Below are 17,785 nucleotides of genomic sequence, written 5' to 3'. Positions count from 1 at the left end.
AAGAGGGGGAGGGGGAAAGTGGATATGATTGCCTTAGATTTACACTAATGGATGTCACCAGACAGATGACTTTAGAACCTCAGCCTGAACCCTCCTTGCCTCACGTCTGTCCTGTCCAGTTTCAAGAGCTGCTGTCCTCATGCTCTGCTATCCTAAAGAGAGCAGTGAAAGAGCAGAGGCAGTAGCATAGTCTGATAGGGTTGTGCCATCATTAGCTGTTCAGTCTCAACAGTTTTCTGTGGTTGTTTTCTTGTCAGACACTCCATATTTCGGCAATACTGGATGAAGAACCAGAAATGGATGAGCACTTTATTGTCACCCTGTTCAACCCAACTGGAGGAGCTAGATTGGGCACAAGAGTGCAAACCATGATTACAGTATTACAGAACCAGGCTCCACTAGGGCTTTTCAGCATCCATCCAGCTACAAATAGGTACTAAACATGGATTTGGTTTAAAGGTGGTTTTTCATATTCTATAAAGATGATATCTCTCTACAATGTTTGGTCTGATGATTAAAGACATTCAGCAATCAAACTGTAAAACATTTTTAGTTTTGAATAGCACACGGTTTGTCAAATACTATTGCTGCTATACCAAACAAGAGAAAAACACTTAAAAAGGATTATTCATAATTAGAAATGTCCATTTCTCTGTGCATTTTTTCATAAAACAGTACTTCATTAGTCCCTAAACATTCAAGTAATAGCAATCCATGTTAAGAGCTCCAAACCTCCGATCAATGCACAGGCAGTCATACATTTTAATTATTTTTTTTTTATTTTTCTTAAGCTTGTGTATATTGTACTTTCACTTACAACTGTTTTTCAGAAGTAAATTAAGCACATTTTTCAAAATAATTTAGCTTAATCTCTACAGAGCTGGTGTTTCACATTTCAGGCTGGTTTAAGATGAATTTCCTATGATTTTGCCAAGGCTGTGTGGTAAGAAACATTGGACAACCTTAATTAATAAAATTATCAGACTTTTGGATAGCAAAACCAGTTATTAAAATTTTGTTTCTGTTGCATGTGCTCCACTGGAAATGTTGTGTAAGAATCTAACATGTTTACTATAAAAATAATGGTGGTTTTTTTCTGTATTTTCACAATCCTCTCATTTAGGACAAATTTCCTCACAGTGGAAGAAGCCAACACTACAGTTTATTTGAAGGTTTCACGGAGTAATGGTCTCAACGTGTCTGTGAGTGTTGAGTGGGAGACATTGTCGGACACTGCCTTTGGCATCAGTACGTTGACTTTATTCAGACTTGATCACATTAATTCTTATTTTTCTGAGTATGTCAAAATCCATTCAATAAAAGAGCAAAGCTGCTTAAGAGTCCCATGTTGTGTAAGAATCTAACATGTTTACTATAAAAATAATGGTGGTTTTTTTCTGTATTTTCACAATCCTCTCATTTAGGACAAATTTCCTCACAGTGGAAGAAGCCAACACTACAGTTTATTTGAAGGTTTCACGGAGTAATGGTCTCAACGTGTCTGTGAGTGTTGAGTGGGAGACATTGTCGGACACTGCCTTTGGCATCAGTACGTTGACTTTATTCAGACTTGATCACATTAATTCTTATTTTTCTGAGTATGTCAAAATCCATTCAATAAAAGACCAAAGCTGCTTAAGAGCCCCCCTGTCCCCAGCCACTTCTGCCAGAGCTTCAATAATCTGTATTTCTCTCCTCACTGCTTATATATGAACATTATCAACAATAGACTTTTGTTTAATAAAATCTGTTCTTTACTACTTTTACCTTTGGATTTTTCTAACACAGTAGAAGAGACACACTTCACTTGAATGTGACAAAGCCTTAGTCTGAAAAAATCTCACCACCTATTTTCTATCATTTGCCTGCTGAGAGACATTGTGGATGTCTCAGGCTGTAATTTCATGAACATTTTAATCTGGTCCAGGTTAGCAACTGCCACTGAAGGAAGCCATAGAATCATTGAATCATTAAGGTTGGAAGGGACCTTAAAGATCACCAAGCTCCAATCTCCCTGCCATGACCTGGGAACCCAACCACTAGACCAGGTTGCACAAAACCTCATCCAGCCTGGCCTTAAAAACCTCCAGGGATGGGGCATCAACAATCTCCCTGGGCAACCCATTCCAGTTCCTCACCACCCTTAGGGTGAAGAATTTCTTCCTAATATCTAACCTAAATTTCCCTTCTCTCAGTTTAAAGCCATTACCCCTTGTCCTATCACTATCTTCTCTGATGAAAAGCCCCTCCCCAGCTTTCCTGGAGCCCCTTTCAAGTACTGGAAGGTGCTCTAAGGTCTCCCTGCAGCCTTCTCTTCTCTAGGCTGAACAGCCCTAACTCTCTCAGCCTGTCTCCAGAGCAGAGCTGCTCTAGCCCTTTGATCATCTTGGTGACCCTTCTCTGGATCCTCTCCAACATGTCTATATCTTCTTGTGCTGAGGGCACCAGAACTGTACACAGTATTCCAGGTGTGGCTTCACCAGAACAGACCATTCTTCCACCTTTGCTCACTTGTTCCCGTTTCCATGCTAAGCATTTTTTTGTTCCAGTACTGATATGTATATAGCTGCTCACTAATCCATATTGAAAATAACAAGGCAAAAAAGGCCTGATACTGAACATGAATGAGTACCCTCTTTGAGTCGGCAGCTTCTCTAACCCCTGTGTGGAATTGGGAGTATTGGTCTTGGAGTTTAGTTCTGACAATGCAGTGCTTTTTTTTCTGTAAGCCAGTGTAAGAATCTTAGTGCCATGACTGCATGCTGTGATGAGGGGCAGGACTAGGACAAACACATACATTTTGTGGTTTCCTTGTCACTTTTTTTGCTTCTTGCTGTCTAGCTCATTTTCTCAGTACTTAAGTTTCAAACTGAATCAGTCTGAATCAGAATCAAATTGACTATGCATATTCCATATGCAATTGTAATAAATGAATAAGACATTTATTGTTTAACACTCAATATACCCTCAGTACTATAACATTTGTGTGCATTTTCATACACTTACACCAACTATTTAGAGACAACTTCAGCATTTCCGATTCCAGTTTTTTGGCAAGTAAATAATGAAAATTATATAGAAAAAGACCTCATGTATTTTCTTCTTCTGTATTGCAGGGGGTAGTATCAGTGTCCTGTCTGTCTTGCAAAGTTTTGTGGAGGAGTCAGCATCTAGCTGGTGTTTCTTTACATCAGGAGAAATCCTGTATGGTGTTCTGTTACGTACCCCTCCGGCTACGTTTTCTGCTGTCTACCAGTGGAAAGGAATTTTTGTTCCTGTTGAGGTAAATGTTTTCTTGCAAACGCCAGCCATGCTCTTTATTAAAGAATGTAAGTCTCAAGTTTAATTTTTACTCCTTCTCCCAGAATTTCATTATCTGGAATCCTAAGAGCTGTGTGTCTTTCCAAATTGGTGTCTCTCCCTACCTGGTGATTAGCCACGGAGGAGATGATCAGGGAGCTTCCAACAGTAGTGTGTATGCATTCATGCCTGGGCACAGACTGTTGAAGGTAAAACTGTTTTACTTATAAAATGATAAAATAATGGAGTTGAAAAGAACCTCAGTAGGCCCTCCAGTCAAGCCATGTTTTAGAAAGAAGCTCTCTGTGCTTTTGGGGCCCTAGCACGGAGCATGACTTTGGTGATGCAAGTTGGTTGTCTGCTGTGGTTTTGCACTAATCTTTTGGGGGTGAGAGAAATGACCTCTGAGAAGTGAGGATAGAAACAGTAGAGCAATGAAGCCATAAAAAATTTTCTGGAAAAATGTAATACAAATTATCTTACATTTATAAATTAGCCTCACATACATTCAGATATTTTTTTAATTGTAAAATTACTTATGTGAAAATTTGTATAATTTAAATATAGATTTCTATGTAATTCTGCACTTAAAAAACCCCTGCATATATACGTATAAATTTGTCATCTGAAAGGACTTCCAAACACCACTTCTGTCATCTTTCCCTCACAGATACAGACTATCTCTATTTTGGATACCAGACATGTGAAACATTTTACTGTGGATGAAGAAGACTATTTAATCTTCGTGAGTCACACAACTGGTGTCAGTTCCATCCAGGTTAGAATATACTGGTCTTCCCTGAGTTTGATGTTGGTAGTTTGATTAGTTCTGAGTTTGAAAAATGAAGGGATAATTAAAAAAAAAAAAAAAAAAGTATATATTTCTAAAATGTACTTACATTTCTATTATGGGTTTATAAGGCTTAGAATTCTAGACTGGTTTAAATGTAGCGATACATTAACGTGTCATTTATATGTGGTTTGATTTTAGCACTACTGTTTTTTCTGTTTTCAAGTCTAGCATGTTAAACCAATAAGAACAGAAATAACTTCTGAACATAAACATAATCACTTGCAGAACAGACACAGCTGCTTGCATAGTGTGCTTCTACCTTAGCATCTAAGAAATAAGGAATTCACTTCAATCTAAGTCTTCTGTGACACTTAATATCTTGTCTTTTGCTGCTAATTATGAATAAACATTTCATATTTCCACAGGTTTTCCAGTGGAATAAAGATATTTTTGTGCTGCATCATCAGCTTCCACTTTACAAAGCTCTGAACATAGCCTTGTTTCCTAGAGGAGGTGTTATGTACCTATTAGTTTCTTTGTCAGATACCAGCCAGAACATGCTCTTGTACCAGTGGTCGAATAATGAGTTTAGGAATCTTCACCAATTACCAGCAAAAGAAGTGAAACACATGGAGACCTGGACTTCTGGATCTGATATCTATTTAATTATTGCAAAAGGTATTTAGCAGAAGAAAAACACTGAGTATGTGCTTAGCAAAGGAGTCTGGGGTGAAGGTGTTTAGGTAGAAATTAAATCATTACTGGGCAGTGACAATTCAGTGATAAGCATTGTATCAAATTAATCTCTGTATTGTCCCTCAGAAAATAAACACATTTAATTAGTTCTCAGATACTTATGAAACTAATTAAATACTTTCCCAAGAGCCATAGGAAATAAAAACTCTATTCATCTAGCTGATGATTGCACCCTTTCTAAACCTTTCTGAGCTTTGTGATATGCAACGATCATTGGTCAGCAAAGTGCATGTGTTGGGTTTTTTTACAAGAGTAATGTTTCAGGCATTGTTTTGTGACTACATCCGTCTGCCTAATGAGAAGTTTATCTTGCAGTCCATAGGTTTCTTTGCAATTGGATGTTATCTGCTGGCCATCATGGTGTTCTTATATGTAAATGTGTAGCGAGAAGTCCTTAAATTAGGTCAATGGATTAATCATCCCATGGAAAGCTGTCATAAGATGGAGCTATGCACCGAATAACAAAGGAAAATATGATATTTGGTCTCACTTTGTACTTAAAGCTGCTAAACTCTGACTTTTGAATGGCCACCAGTGTGTGATTAATTGGCAGGCTGCAAAATAATCTAAGTTTTGTCATTTTGCTTTGTAGAATCTGGAAATTCTTCTGAAATCTTCATCTGGGAGACAGGGCAATCTACCTTTAGACACTTCCAGACTCTTCCAGTCTATGCTGTAAGAAACATCCATGTTTTCATGCCTCCTTCAGGTTTAGGTAAGGCTTAAACTACAATATTTGTTCTAATTCTAGTTTATAAAGCTGGAATTGCAGAATATGTGCTTATTTTTTTCATATTATTCATCAGACTTTAAAAGTTACTATTATTGTTTTGCTACAAAGGGCGTTTCTGGCATTATAAGGACAACTTTTAAATATATCACCACATATTTCTTTTTTCTCCTCCTTGATCATTTCAGTTCACATCCTGCTCTCTGGTAAGGACAAAACTGCACTGTATTCTTGGAACTCAGAAGAGAACCAGTTCTCTGTAATGCTGGAAGCCCCATATGTGGATCATATCACCTCAACTATTGCAAGATCTCTGAACACCAGCAAGAGCCTGATTGCTCTGTCTGTAGGGTCCAACTCCCAGATTTATGAGCTGACCACTATCTCCAACCAGTCAGATTTTATACCTAGGTAGGTTTTTTTGTTTTATGTAACTCTCTGACAGCTCTTGCATTTCTTTTTCTGTGATACTGTCTTTGTTACAGTGGAGATCTTTATGTACTTCTGTGTGTAGTGTGCTTATTGACACAAAGGACAATTTTTCACAGGTAGGTTTAAGATAACCTGAAGCCAAACAGCCTCATAACAAGGTTTAAAGCATGGCAATACAGGACTTGCAGTTATGACTTGATTTATTTCAAGCTTTTATTTAGGATAAATTAAATTGCTTTCATACAAAAAAACCCCAACATTTAATTACTCTATTACTTATTATAATTTAAAACAAAACAAAACTCACAAAATAGCAACCACCTTTAAACCTCAGTTACTTCCTCAGGAATACAAGCAGTGATTCCAGCTTCAAAAATTCTTGGTGAATTTACAGCAGTGCTTTCAAAGTTGACTAATCAGCTTTCCTCACTTTATAATTATTTGATGTGTGTGTTTTTATGCTAGTTCAGGTGAATTGATATTTGAGCCTGGGGACATGGAAGCTGTGATAGCAGTCAATATCCTGGATGACATCATTCCAGAGGAGGAAGAATGCTTCAAAGTGTGGCTGAAAAACCCTAAGGGAGGTGCAGAGATTGGTGTTAATGGCTTTGTTAACATAATCATTCCTTCCAATGACAATGCCTACGGAGTCATTGCATTTGCTCAGGTAAAACTTTTAAGGTAGATCATTAAAATATGTATATACACTTTCTGAATAATTGAACAGACATGCTAAAACAGTAAACTGAAGGATATGACAGGAATTTTTTTTGTAAGGTTTTATGGCAAGCTGAGTTAGACATTTCTTTTAATATTCATTTAGCATTGCTATGTGTTTTTACAGAACATAAGGGGATAGGAAATCTGTTCCACTGTCTGTCCCTATTGTGAGACGTTTATAATACCCTTACAATTAGATTAATACATTAGTTTATCAGCTTGGTTTTGCAACAGCCTAAAAATTCAGTTTTCATATGGCGTGTATGCTATCATCATAGAGATGCTGCTGGTTGAAAAAGATACTAATTGGGTTGTATCGGTTTGCAAGAACAAATTTTCTTTGGGGGAAAAAAAAAATAAATCAGACTGAAGGTATTATTTGGAGTGGTTAATTCTTAAATAAGCAAACACTTCAGAAGTTACCTAGACAGGGATGTGGTAAATGCATACTGATGGTACAAGACACAGAAGAGGCATTACTGAAATGAAACATTCATCTGGAGTTGTGTGGGGAGTGTGAATAACAGTAAAGTTACAGCAGTAAAAATATGTCTTTCTTGAATGTCCACTTGTTTGTCACCTGCTTCATAGGATTTGGACATAAAATACTGAACTAAAAAAACCCCAAACGCACAACTACAAACCCAAACATAAAACATTGTTTTTTTTTCCTCGGGATAAAGAGGCCTGATATTTTAAATTCTTACATCAATGAAACATGGGAGCATTGATTACCTCTGAAAATTAAGACATAAATTTAATCAATGAGCATATATTTAGCTACTAAATAGTTGATTAATGTATTGGTGCTCAATGTCACTTGTTGAATACTCAGATCCCAAAATAGACTTATATTGGTAAGAAAACAATGTTATGGTTCTGCTACTTTATGTTTTCCAGAGCTCTTTGTTTAAGCAAGTTGAAGAAATGGAACAGGACAGCTTAATCACCTTGAATCTTGAACGTCTAATAGGAACATACGGACGAGTCACGGTGGAGTGGATCGCTAATGGGAGCATAAGTGATGTCTTTCCAGCTTCAGGAATGGTATGTAAAAACATCAGTGATATTAGGGAAGCACTGGCTCTGTTGTCTCAGATAAAATGTGCAGATGCACTGAGGAAGAGGGGTAGTGCATGTTAGGTTGCCCCATTTTGTTTGCTAATTGCTGCTTCCTGGCCCTTTCCTGTGGTTTTGGGAATTTGCACCTCTGCCTGGCACATAATTCCACAGTATCACTCTTGCTCTTCTAGAACCAGACACTGCAATGTTGTCCAGGCAGTAGAAACCTGTATCTGTAGTATCCTGTTCCCATCTTCCTTTCTTCCTGCTGTGAGATGCAGCTACTGTGTCAAATCATTTGCATAGGTGGGAATCTGAGAGGCTTTGCCCAGGAGTGCTTCCAACCTGTTCTCCTGACCTTGTCGATACAGCTGAGGCCTTCAGTGGCCCAGGAGAATACCACAAACCCCAGGTTTCTTTTCTGTTTCCGAGTCTGTTTGGATTTCCAACCGTGTTAAAATCGTGTTTCCTGCTGGCCAGAGCTCTTTTCATGCCTTGGGAGCGACAGATGACAGATTCTTTAAGGCAAGGGCCTCCACCTGGTGGCCATCTCTTGAAGACACAAAGCTCTTCATGCTTTGAGGTTCACGAGTGGCAGTCGTGGGGAGAAAGGGCCAAAAGACTATGGAAGTAAACTTGACACTTCGAACTGTCTCAAATATGACAAACAATTTAGACACAAATAAAAAGGTCAGAAATAAAGGGTGCCAAAACAATCATGCTGCAATTATTGAAGTACTCCATGACCATTCCAGATGGATGCTACTTAATTTCCCTGAATACATCTTCATGTAGGAAGAGACAGAAAGGTAAAGGGAAGGTTTAAGGTTGTTTACAGGAAATTGTTGTGTATCCTTCGCCTCAGGTGTAGCCTTTGCTACAGCTCCTTGTCGAGAGACACTTAATCAAGTGGACAGCCCTTTGGATTTAAAAATAAAAAGTATATAAATAGACACAGCATTTCTCAATAATTTTATCTGAACGAAAATCAACAAAACTGTTGACTAGACATCTCTTAGTTGATGGGGACAAGTAGTGGACATCATAGCTGGATTTCTCCAGCTTGCAGTATGATTCCCCACAGCCTCCTCCTAGAGAAACAGATCTGTTGATGTCTAGACGAGTGGTCCGTGTGATATTTATGGTTGACAGGCCTCAGCCAGAAGGTGGTGGTAAATAATGCTTTTTCCACCTGGCAACCTGTCACAAGTGGGGTCCCCCAGGGATCAGTGTTGGGCCCAGCGCTGTAATACAGAATCATAGAGTGATAGAATTGGATTGGAAGGAACCTTAAGATCATTTAGTTCCAACCAGTCCTGCATTGGCAGGGACATCTTCCACTAGAACATGTTGCTTAAAGTCCATCTCTCCTTAAACACTTCCAGGAGTGAGCTTTCTACAGCTTCTCTGGGCAACCTGTTCCAGGGTCTCACCACCCTCACAGTGAAGAATTTCTTCCTAATGTCTAATGTAAATCTCCCCTCTTCCAGTTTAAAACCATAACCCCTTGTCCTATTGCTACAAGCCCCCAGCTTTCCTGTAGCCCCTTCAGGTACTGGAAGGCCACTATGAGGTCCCTCCAGAGCCTTCTCTTCTCCACACTGAACAGCCCCAACTCTCTCAACCTGTCTTCCTAGCAGAGTGTTATGAAGGTGCTCCAGCCCTCAGATCATCTTTGTGGCCCTTCTCTGGATGTTCTCCATGAACTCCATGTCCTTCTTATGTTGGGGGCTCCAGAAATGGACACAGTACTCTAGGTGGGATCTCATGAGAGTGGAACAGAGGAGGGGAACCACCTCCCTGAACTGCCAACCACACTTCTTTTGATTCCCAGGACACAGCTGGTTTTCTGGGCTGCTGATGAGCCTTGTTGGCCCATGTTGCAATATGTTCATAAGTGATCTGGATGTTGGAATCAAGTGCACCCTGATGAAGCCTGTAGATGGCATCTTGTTGAGAGGACAATTGGACACTCCAGAAGGGAGAGCCACCCTCCAGAAAGACCTGTTTAGACTGGGCTAGCAAGAACCTTATTTAGTTCAACGTGGACAAGAGTAAGGTCTTGCACCTGGCAAAGCTTAACCCAGGAGTGCAGCACAAGCTGAGACCTACCATGCTGGGGGGCAGCTCTGTGGAAAGGAACCTGGAGGTCCTGGTGTACAAGAAGCTCAAGACGAGTGAGCAGTGTGTTGCAGCAGCAGCAAAGAAAGCCAGTGGAATTCTGGGTTTCATCAACAAGGGCATCACCAGAAGAGGGAAAGAACTCCTTACCCCATTCTGCTCAGCACCTGTCAGGCTGCACCTGGAACACTCTGTTCTGTTCTGGTCCCCACTGTACAAAAGGATGTGGACAGGCTGGAGAGGGCTCAGAAAGGGGCCACAAAGATATCAAAGGACTGGGCAGCCTGTTGTGTGGGGAAAGGCTGGGAGAGCTGAGTTTGTACAGCCTAGAGAAAAGAAGGCTGAGGAAAAACCTCATCACCATGTTCCAGAACTTCAAGTGTGGCTGCAAAGAAGATTGAGACTCTCTTTTTATAAGGAGTTTGTGGTGATTTGGGCCCAACACAGCAACAAAGGAACAGCCCCATGGCCACTCACTCAACTCCCCACACACACACACTGGGATGAGGAGGACAAAGCTCATGGGTTGAGACAAAGGACAAGGAGGGATCTTCACCAATTTAAGACCCTGGGCAAAACAGACTCAATTTGGGGAAAAAATAATAATTTCATTCCACACTCATCACACACACACAGGACACAGACACACAAAGACCAGGGCTTGCACATGTCACCTTATCCCTCCCCTCTTCCCAGCCCCAAATCCCTTTGTTCCCGGTTTCTCTCACTCCTTCCCCCCAGCAGCACAGGGGGATGGGGATGGGGTTTAGAGTCAGGTCACAGGCTGCTGGTTCCTGCTGCTCCTTCCTCCTCAGGAAGAAGGATTCCTTACAGTCCTGCCCTGCTTCCCCACGGGGTCCCTCCTATGGCAGAGAGTCCTCCAGGAACCTCTCCTTCCTGAGTCCTTCCCACCAGGCCCGGAGCTGCTCCAGCCTGGGCTTCCCACAGAGTCATGGGCTGCTCATGGAACAGGCACCTCCCCTGGCTCTGGGGGCTTCCAAAGCTGCACAGTCAGAGTCCACAGGCAGCAAATCCTCTGGCCACAAAACCCAAGTCCACTGGCCAAGTTCACCCCTTCTGGCACCTCCAGGGAATGTTCCACCACGTTCCTCCAGGAGTGCAGGAGCACAGCTGCCATCTCTTCATGGGCTGCAGGGAAACTTCTGCTTGGGCACCTTCTGCCCCTTCTTCCTCACCAACCACCAGTGCTCTCATCCTCCTGCACAGGTTTTCTCTCCTAAGTGCCTCTCTGCTCAGGTGTCTTCTCAGTTCTTTCATATGTTACTGGCTGAGGTGCATCCATTGTCCCTCTAATGGCTCCTTGGCTGGGTTTGGAGCAGGGGGAGCTTCTCAGCTTGTTGCCAGAGCCACTTCTGGGTCCCTTCCCCTGCTACCAAAAAACTCACCAAACCAACCAGAACAGAGTCACATAGAAAAGACAAGGGGTAGTGGGCACAACTTACTCCTGGGAAAGTTCCAATTGAAATCAAGAGGAAAACTCGTCACAATGAGAACAAGTAGTTTTTGGAATAATCTCCCCCGGGAAGTGGTAGATTCCCCAACATTGGCCACTTTTAAGGCTCAGCTGGACAGAGTGCTGGGACATCTTGTCTATACCATGCATTTGCCTAGACAGGTTTGAAGAGATGATCTCTGAGGTCCCTTCCAACCAGGTGTTCTATGATTGTTGAGATATATATGTGTGTGTCTGTGCATATATTTATTTTTCAACTGCTAGAGTTGTACAACATAAAACAGTTAGTAAGAGAGGACTGAGAAGAAGTTTGACTTTTTTTTTTCCCCCTCTCCCTCTAAAACATTAGGCTACATTTTCAGAAGGTCAGGCCCTGTCCACCATCACCCTGACGATTCTGGCTGACAGTGTTGCAGAGCTGGCAGAGACTGTGGAAATCACACTCACCCATGTGACCACTGTGGGTGTTCAGGACCCCACAAAAGGAGCTGTCATCGATCCCAAAAGGGCAAGAGCTGTTCTTACCATCTTGCCTAGTGACTCTCCACACGGCGTCATTGGGTGGCACACTGAGTCTCTCTTCGTTAAAGTCACAGAGCCAGAAGGTATGTCTGTTTCTTGATTCTTAGCAAGCATTGTTGAAGCTAAAACACCGGTTATGTAGACACAAAATATACATAAAACATATCGTATTTTAATATGCATGCATATCAGCATTTCTCTATTAAAAAATTATGGCAGAAGTGTCTAAAATATGTAACTCTGCTATTTCATTATGTACCTTTCAGGCTGTATTTCACATTGCATATATTAACATTATCTAGTCATTTTTATTTAGGGGGTAAATTATTAAAATCTTGGCATGTTGTGTTGCAAATCAGTAGTACACAAAATCATTCTCTTTAGATAAAAAGCCAACCTTGCCCATGTATTGTTAATATGTTACTTAAAATAATTTATGTAGAATTGGGTCAAAAGTGGAAGTGTTTTATTCTGTGGGACAAGGGAAGGAAGGAAACAGAGCAAGAGAGAATTGCATTTCAGAAGAAGTGAATTAGGGTTTTTCTACTTGCCAGCTTCATGTTTGATTGGGTTCTGTCAGTTTTCCTTCCAGGCACCAAGTGAAATTATGAAGTTGGGCAGAGGAGGACTGGCCCACTGCTTGGTGCTTTTCCAGCAGCTGCCTGGTGGGCTGTTCAAAACCCCAACTGAATTTTCCTGGCAATGTAATATTCTGTCCATATAAACAAATAAAACTTATGAAAAATACATTTTCCATCAGATTATCACTGCAGATAAAACCTCTTTGCCAGTTCTTTGTTACAGTGAATCAGTTTCCCCTTTTTTAGCACCTGCAGGCGTTTTGAAGGGATTCTGTCAGTTCCTTACATACACACACATTATCAGCATTTATACTTTAAAGTTAGAATTCAAGGTATGTTCCTTGGTTTCATTTGTTGCAGCTTTTTTCCATATTCAATTGTTGTATCATTAATTAATAACATACAGGTGCTGTGAGGCAGTATCTGGTTAATATAAGTAAGAGAAACTAGTCTGAAGTCCAAAGCCCATTGATTTTTATCTCTTCTATTTCTCCAGTCATTCACCCAACACTTTCAGCCAAGCAGTGTGTTTGGTGTTTTATTGGAAAAAAAATGCAAATCTGCTTTCCCAAAAGGGTTCCAAGCCTGACTGATAAAAGTGTGTCTCATTTTCTTCAACACTAGAGTTAAGGAAATGTAAAATTTACAGCCAGAGTGACTGCCACTGATGCTGCATTCTGTGTTAGAATCAGTAGTGATGTCCTTGGCATGGAAAGGCCAGGCAAAGTAGGGAGTTTGGAAGGAAAACTGGATTAAAATGTCACTGTTGAGCTAACAGTTTGTGTTGTGAGCATTAAAAACTGTAAATACCCCATTTTTTATTCTTCCTCTAGGAAGTTTTAAAATGCTTTCCAGATGTACATACTGTGTGTTGTGTGTGTTCACACATTTCCCTGAGTTACTGAATTATCCAGGTGTTGCTGTGTGGCTAAGCGGAGTTGAAGTTGATGCTAGTAAGCAGCTCTGGTACAAATACATGAGCTGAAAATCAAGCAGGACAAGGGTTAAAGCAATCAGACCTTGATTTTTTTCCCCTCTTTCTTATAGGGCAAGTGAATGCAACTACTTTTAGTTTACAAATTGTTCGAGAGCAAGGGTTTGCTGGAGACATTGCAATTCACCTGAGCACTGCGCCTAACTTTGAACTCCCCCTCTCCAACCAAGCAACAGAGAATGAGGATTATGTACTGGAAAAGAAGACAATCATTATGGCAGAGGGTGCAACAATAACTTCTGTCATAGTCACTGTTTTGCCAGTGAGTAGTCTAACATCTTTAGCTAATAATGTCTTTTAAGGAAAGGTGACTTGGCATTCTAGAAATGGCTCAGGTGGCGTTTTTGCCTTGTCAGATGGTTGTATATTATTAAGAACTGCAGCTATCTCTTTCAAAAGAGCTCGAGTGCTCCTCACTGGGAATGAACTACAGTCTTTGTTTTGTTGTAATCCTAAAATTAACATCTAATGATGACAAAAGAAAAAGAAATATTTTACTTTTAAAGTACTTATTTTCCTTTATATTCCTCTTAATATATTGCTCTGTAGTTCACAAAATGTGGTGTTTTGTTTTGGGTTTTTTTCACCAAATACATACATTACTGAAATCTATTCAGAGTGGAGTTGTTGCTTTTCAATTTCTGGCTTAGTTTGTATAATCCAGCCACTTTTCTTACAGATAGGAGAAGCAAGTGGCAGACAGCAGTATTTCCCACTGTTCTTACAGATATGGAATCTGACTGCTAATTTCAGTTTCTAAAACTCAGGAAAGGTTCTCTCTTTTCATATGGGGTGAGGCAAGGTTTTGGTTATATGGTCCCAAGTGATGGAAATTTTTGAACAGTAAGCAATCTATAAGTAGTCAGCTTTCTGGATGTATTATAACTTACAGTGGTTTATTAAAATTGTGACATTTAAAAATATTTTTTTCAGGACAATACTCCAGAATTACAAGAAGGATTTATTATCAATATTACTGATGTGCAACTGGTAGATTCTCCTACTGGAGGTCACCCAACTGTGAAGAGACTTGGGTCAGAAATAGCTGAAATAACAATTAAAGAAAATGATGATGCCAGAGGAATATTTAGTTTCAATGTTACAAAGGTAAGTAAGTCTGAATGAAAAATAGGAGAGTCAGTGTTTTCACAGAACTTTTGATAGTGGCCCATAAGGTTTTAAGACACCAAATTGTTCTGCATACATAGGCCAGATAAACAATTACTTCTTAGAAAATTCTTCACAGTTAATATATTACATTTATTAGGGAGCTAGAAGTGCTAAAATGGGTGTCACAGAATATTCTGAAAGGACGTTTAGGAGGCCATCTCATCCAGAGTTTTGCTCAGAGCAAGGTTAATGCTTCATTCAGAGCAATTTACAAGTGATCATGTATTTCTTCTCTTATTCTTTCCTGCAAGACAATATGCAAAAAAAGAAATTAAAAATAAAATAAGTTCCCATGTCACTCAGCAGTTTGTTGTTGAATTTACAGGATATAACTGGAGCTGTTTCTGGTTATGAGCTACCATCACCACAGAATATACTGAAACTTCCAGTTGTTCGACAGGCTGGAAGGTTTGGGTCAGCAACTCTGTATTGGGAGGCCATTCCTTCAACTGCTAGCTTGGAAGACTTCACACCATCATTTGGAAACATCACATTTGCAGAAGGGCAGGTGTGTGCTTGCTGAAAATTTAACTGTCTCTGGATTACCAGTTTAAGAGTTTCTCCTGTTTTCTTCCAGCAGAATTTGCATCTTTGCATTCGAAAACATTTTGTTAATGGCCTTATGTATGTGAATGATGTTCCTTCATTCAGGTCCTTAACTTGGAAAAGCAGAATATCCACAAGAATTGACTAGATAGGGTTTTATACCCTTAGTACCTCTCCTAGTGAAGACATAATTTCTAATAATAAGGCCTGTTACACTGAAAATTTGTAAAATAAACTGTCTTCTCTATAAGTTATTAGGATAAGCCTATATATATATTTTTTTTTTTTTTAGATTTATTCTACATATAGTTTTAAATTTCATGCTGCCCCTGACGATACACAAGGAGGTTTGATTTAAAGTGAACAGAACTGATCTTTGGTGAATAGAATGGTGTACATTGTGAGCAGAATTCTGGCTGATGAAATATTTTCTGTCTGTATATTCTGATGAGTACCAAGTCAGATCAATCTGCTGATTTTAACATGGAAGATTTACATTGATTAAGTGAAAAACCATTCTTAACATTTTGTTGTCTTGTTATAAACATACAAATACAGGAAGAAATAAGCACAACTGAACAATAAGTGTTTATCTACTATTATAAAAAAATAATTCCATATTTTAAGTTTTAGATTTTTAAAAACAATTCAGAGAATGTTATTAATGAAACTTGCTGCTCTCTTTTTCCTTATTTATTAACAATTTCTGCAGGCAACAGGAGAAATAGAAATTACAATCATAGATGACAGTGAAGTTGAATTCCTTGAGATATTCCAGATTGCCCTGGTGAGGGTAACTGGTGGTGCAAGACTTGGGGATGACACCCTGGTAACTGTCACTATTCCACCAAATGATTCCCCTGTTGGAGTATTTGGGTTTGAAGAAAAAAAAGTGAGTTTGCTTTGGATTGCACTCTTTTCTGCTAAAGCTGGATAGTGAATTTGTGTCACTAACACATGGCTGATTTTTTAGTAAGCCCTTGTTGAAGTAGAAGATATTCTTTCATTAAAAGGCATTGCCTTTATCTAGCTGTATAGGATGATAATAACTAGCAAAGTGCTGCTCCATAGATGTAGATTTCTGCATGACTGAATCAATTTAATTCATCCCAGGCAGGATTTTTGTTGATCTGTTGAATATTAACATGGGTTTGTAGTAATCTGTATTACTGAAAGTAAAGTTGGAAAAGAAATTACAAAATGTACCTCATCTTAGTTCTTGACACTGTATGGTTCTTCTGCTCTCCATTTTTCTGGTGCTGTGCCTGCTTGTGACTCATTGTAGTTGTTTTGAATCACAGGGTATACAGAAATAACATGAATGACTAATCTTTGCTATAGCAGAATTCAACACGTTCCCTTCCTGTTGTTTTTCACTCTTGTCCTTGTTTTGCACTGTTACTGATAATATTTTTTGGTGTTTGTTTGTTTGTTTTTAATCTCCTGCCAACATCAATGCCTCTTGCTGCAGCCTTTCCTACTTCCTTCTTCTCTTCCTTCACCAGATAACTGTGAAGGAACCTCAGACTCCTGGTGACTCTGCTGCAGTTGTGTTGCTCACTGTGAGTCGGAGTCCAGGAGGACAAGGAGCAGTTGAAGTGTTATGGATTGTTGAGGAAGCAGCCAGATATGATCTGACCCCTCTGAACGGTACCCTGCACTTCAATGAGGTATTTCTGATACTGCAATAAATTATTTACTGTTAGAGGTATAAATACTTTTGTCTTCTTACGTGTGTTTGCATGGTTGTTGTGTGTTTGTAGAATTGGGGGGTTACTAAGTATTAAAACACTAGGAAAAGAGCAGTTTGAACTGATGGGAATAGCAGTTTTTTCAGAGAAGGAAAGCTGGCATGCTCTTTTTTAAGGCAGCATAATGTAATTATAAAGAAGATAGGCTTTTTTTTTTTTTTTTTTTTTTTACAATTAATAAAGAGAAACAAAAATATCCTGAATGTGAAAAATTACTACAGGCACATTATTCCATTTCAGTATGACAACAGAAAGAGAAAATTGATATTGAAAGGATGAAGATAAATAAATATTAAAAATTTGCAGATTAAAAAAAAAAAAAAAAATAGTAAAACAAATTTGCAGATTAAAAAAAAAAAAAAAAAGAGAAAAACATACTAGTGCCTTTCAAACTGGATAGTTATTTGATTTGTGTATCATGGAAAGCTAAGTCCCTGAAGTAGGAGCCTAAATATTGGATACTGTCAAGTTATTGCTGTTATCTTAATAATGGTCTTTTACTATCTACCTAAAGTATTTAATGAAGAAAAGTGTTGTAATCTATTCTGCCTGTACACTGCATTAAATAATAGGCATACTAGTTGTTTCTTTTACTTTTAATCATGTGGAAAAGAGGTTTTTTTTGTAAGACCACTGGTATTTGGCAAAGTTTTGATACAATTTCGCTAAAATTTCTCTATTGGCAGTCCTAGATACTGTTTTTTCTTCCTTCTTACACATGCATGCATGGAAAAATACTAGTATTTGTGTAGGTGTACTGAAGTTATACAATGTGTACCTACTTTTTTTCCTGTAGTCTTATTCTAAGATACTGCCCACTGAGAAAAATG

At 39.2% G+C, this 17,785-nt stretch overlaps 1 protein-coding gene across 1 annotated transcript in view; it reads left to right on the top strand.

Annotated features, from left to right (window-relative positions):
* GPR98 (G protein-coupled receptor 98) overlaps positions 1-17,785 on the top strand; it is a 272,920-nt gene that overhangs the window by 68,437 nt on the left and 186,698 nt on the right. Inside the window, 16 exon segments of the mRNA XM_009997834.1 lie at positions 258-433; positions 1,124-1,248; positions 3,117-3,283; positions 3,366-3,509; positions 3,971-4,078; positions 4,519-4,771; positions 5,421-5,564; positions 5,768-5,990; positions 6,477-6,681; positions 7,635-7,781; positions 11,741-11,996; positions 13,548-13,750; positions 14,422-14,595; positions 14,984-15,166; positions 15,917-16,096; positions 16,710-16,874. Coding sequence (XP_009996136.1) covers positions 258-433; positions 1,124-1,248; positions 3,117-3,283; positions 3,366-3,509; positions 3,971-4,078; positions 4,519-4,771; positions 5,421-5,564; positions 5,768-5,990; positions 6,477-6,681; positions 7,635-7,781; positions 11,741-11,996; positions 13,548-13,750; positions 14,422-14,595; positions 14,984-15,166; positions 15,917-16,096; positions 16,710-16,874 — 2,853 coding nt within the window.

The sequence above is a fragment of the Chaetura pelagica genome, unplaced genomic scaffold (genome assembly GCF_000747805.2).
Source record: "Chaetura pelagica isolate M959 unplaced genomic scaffold, ChaPel_1.0 scaffold84, whole genome shotgun sequence".
Taxonomy (NCBI): Eukaryota; Metazoa; Chordata; class Aves; order Apodiformes; family Apodidae; genus Chaetura; species Chaetura pelagica.
The sequence above is the reverse complement of the archived record's forward strand: the minus strand, read 5'-3'. Positions and strand labels throughout refer to the sequence as shown.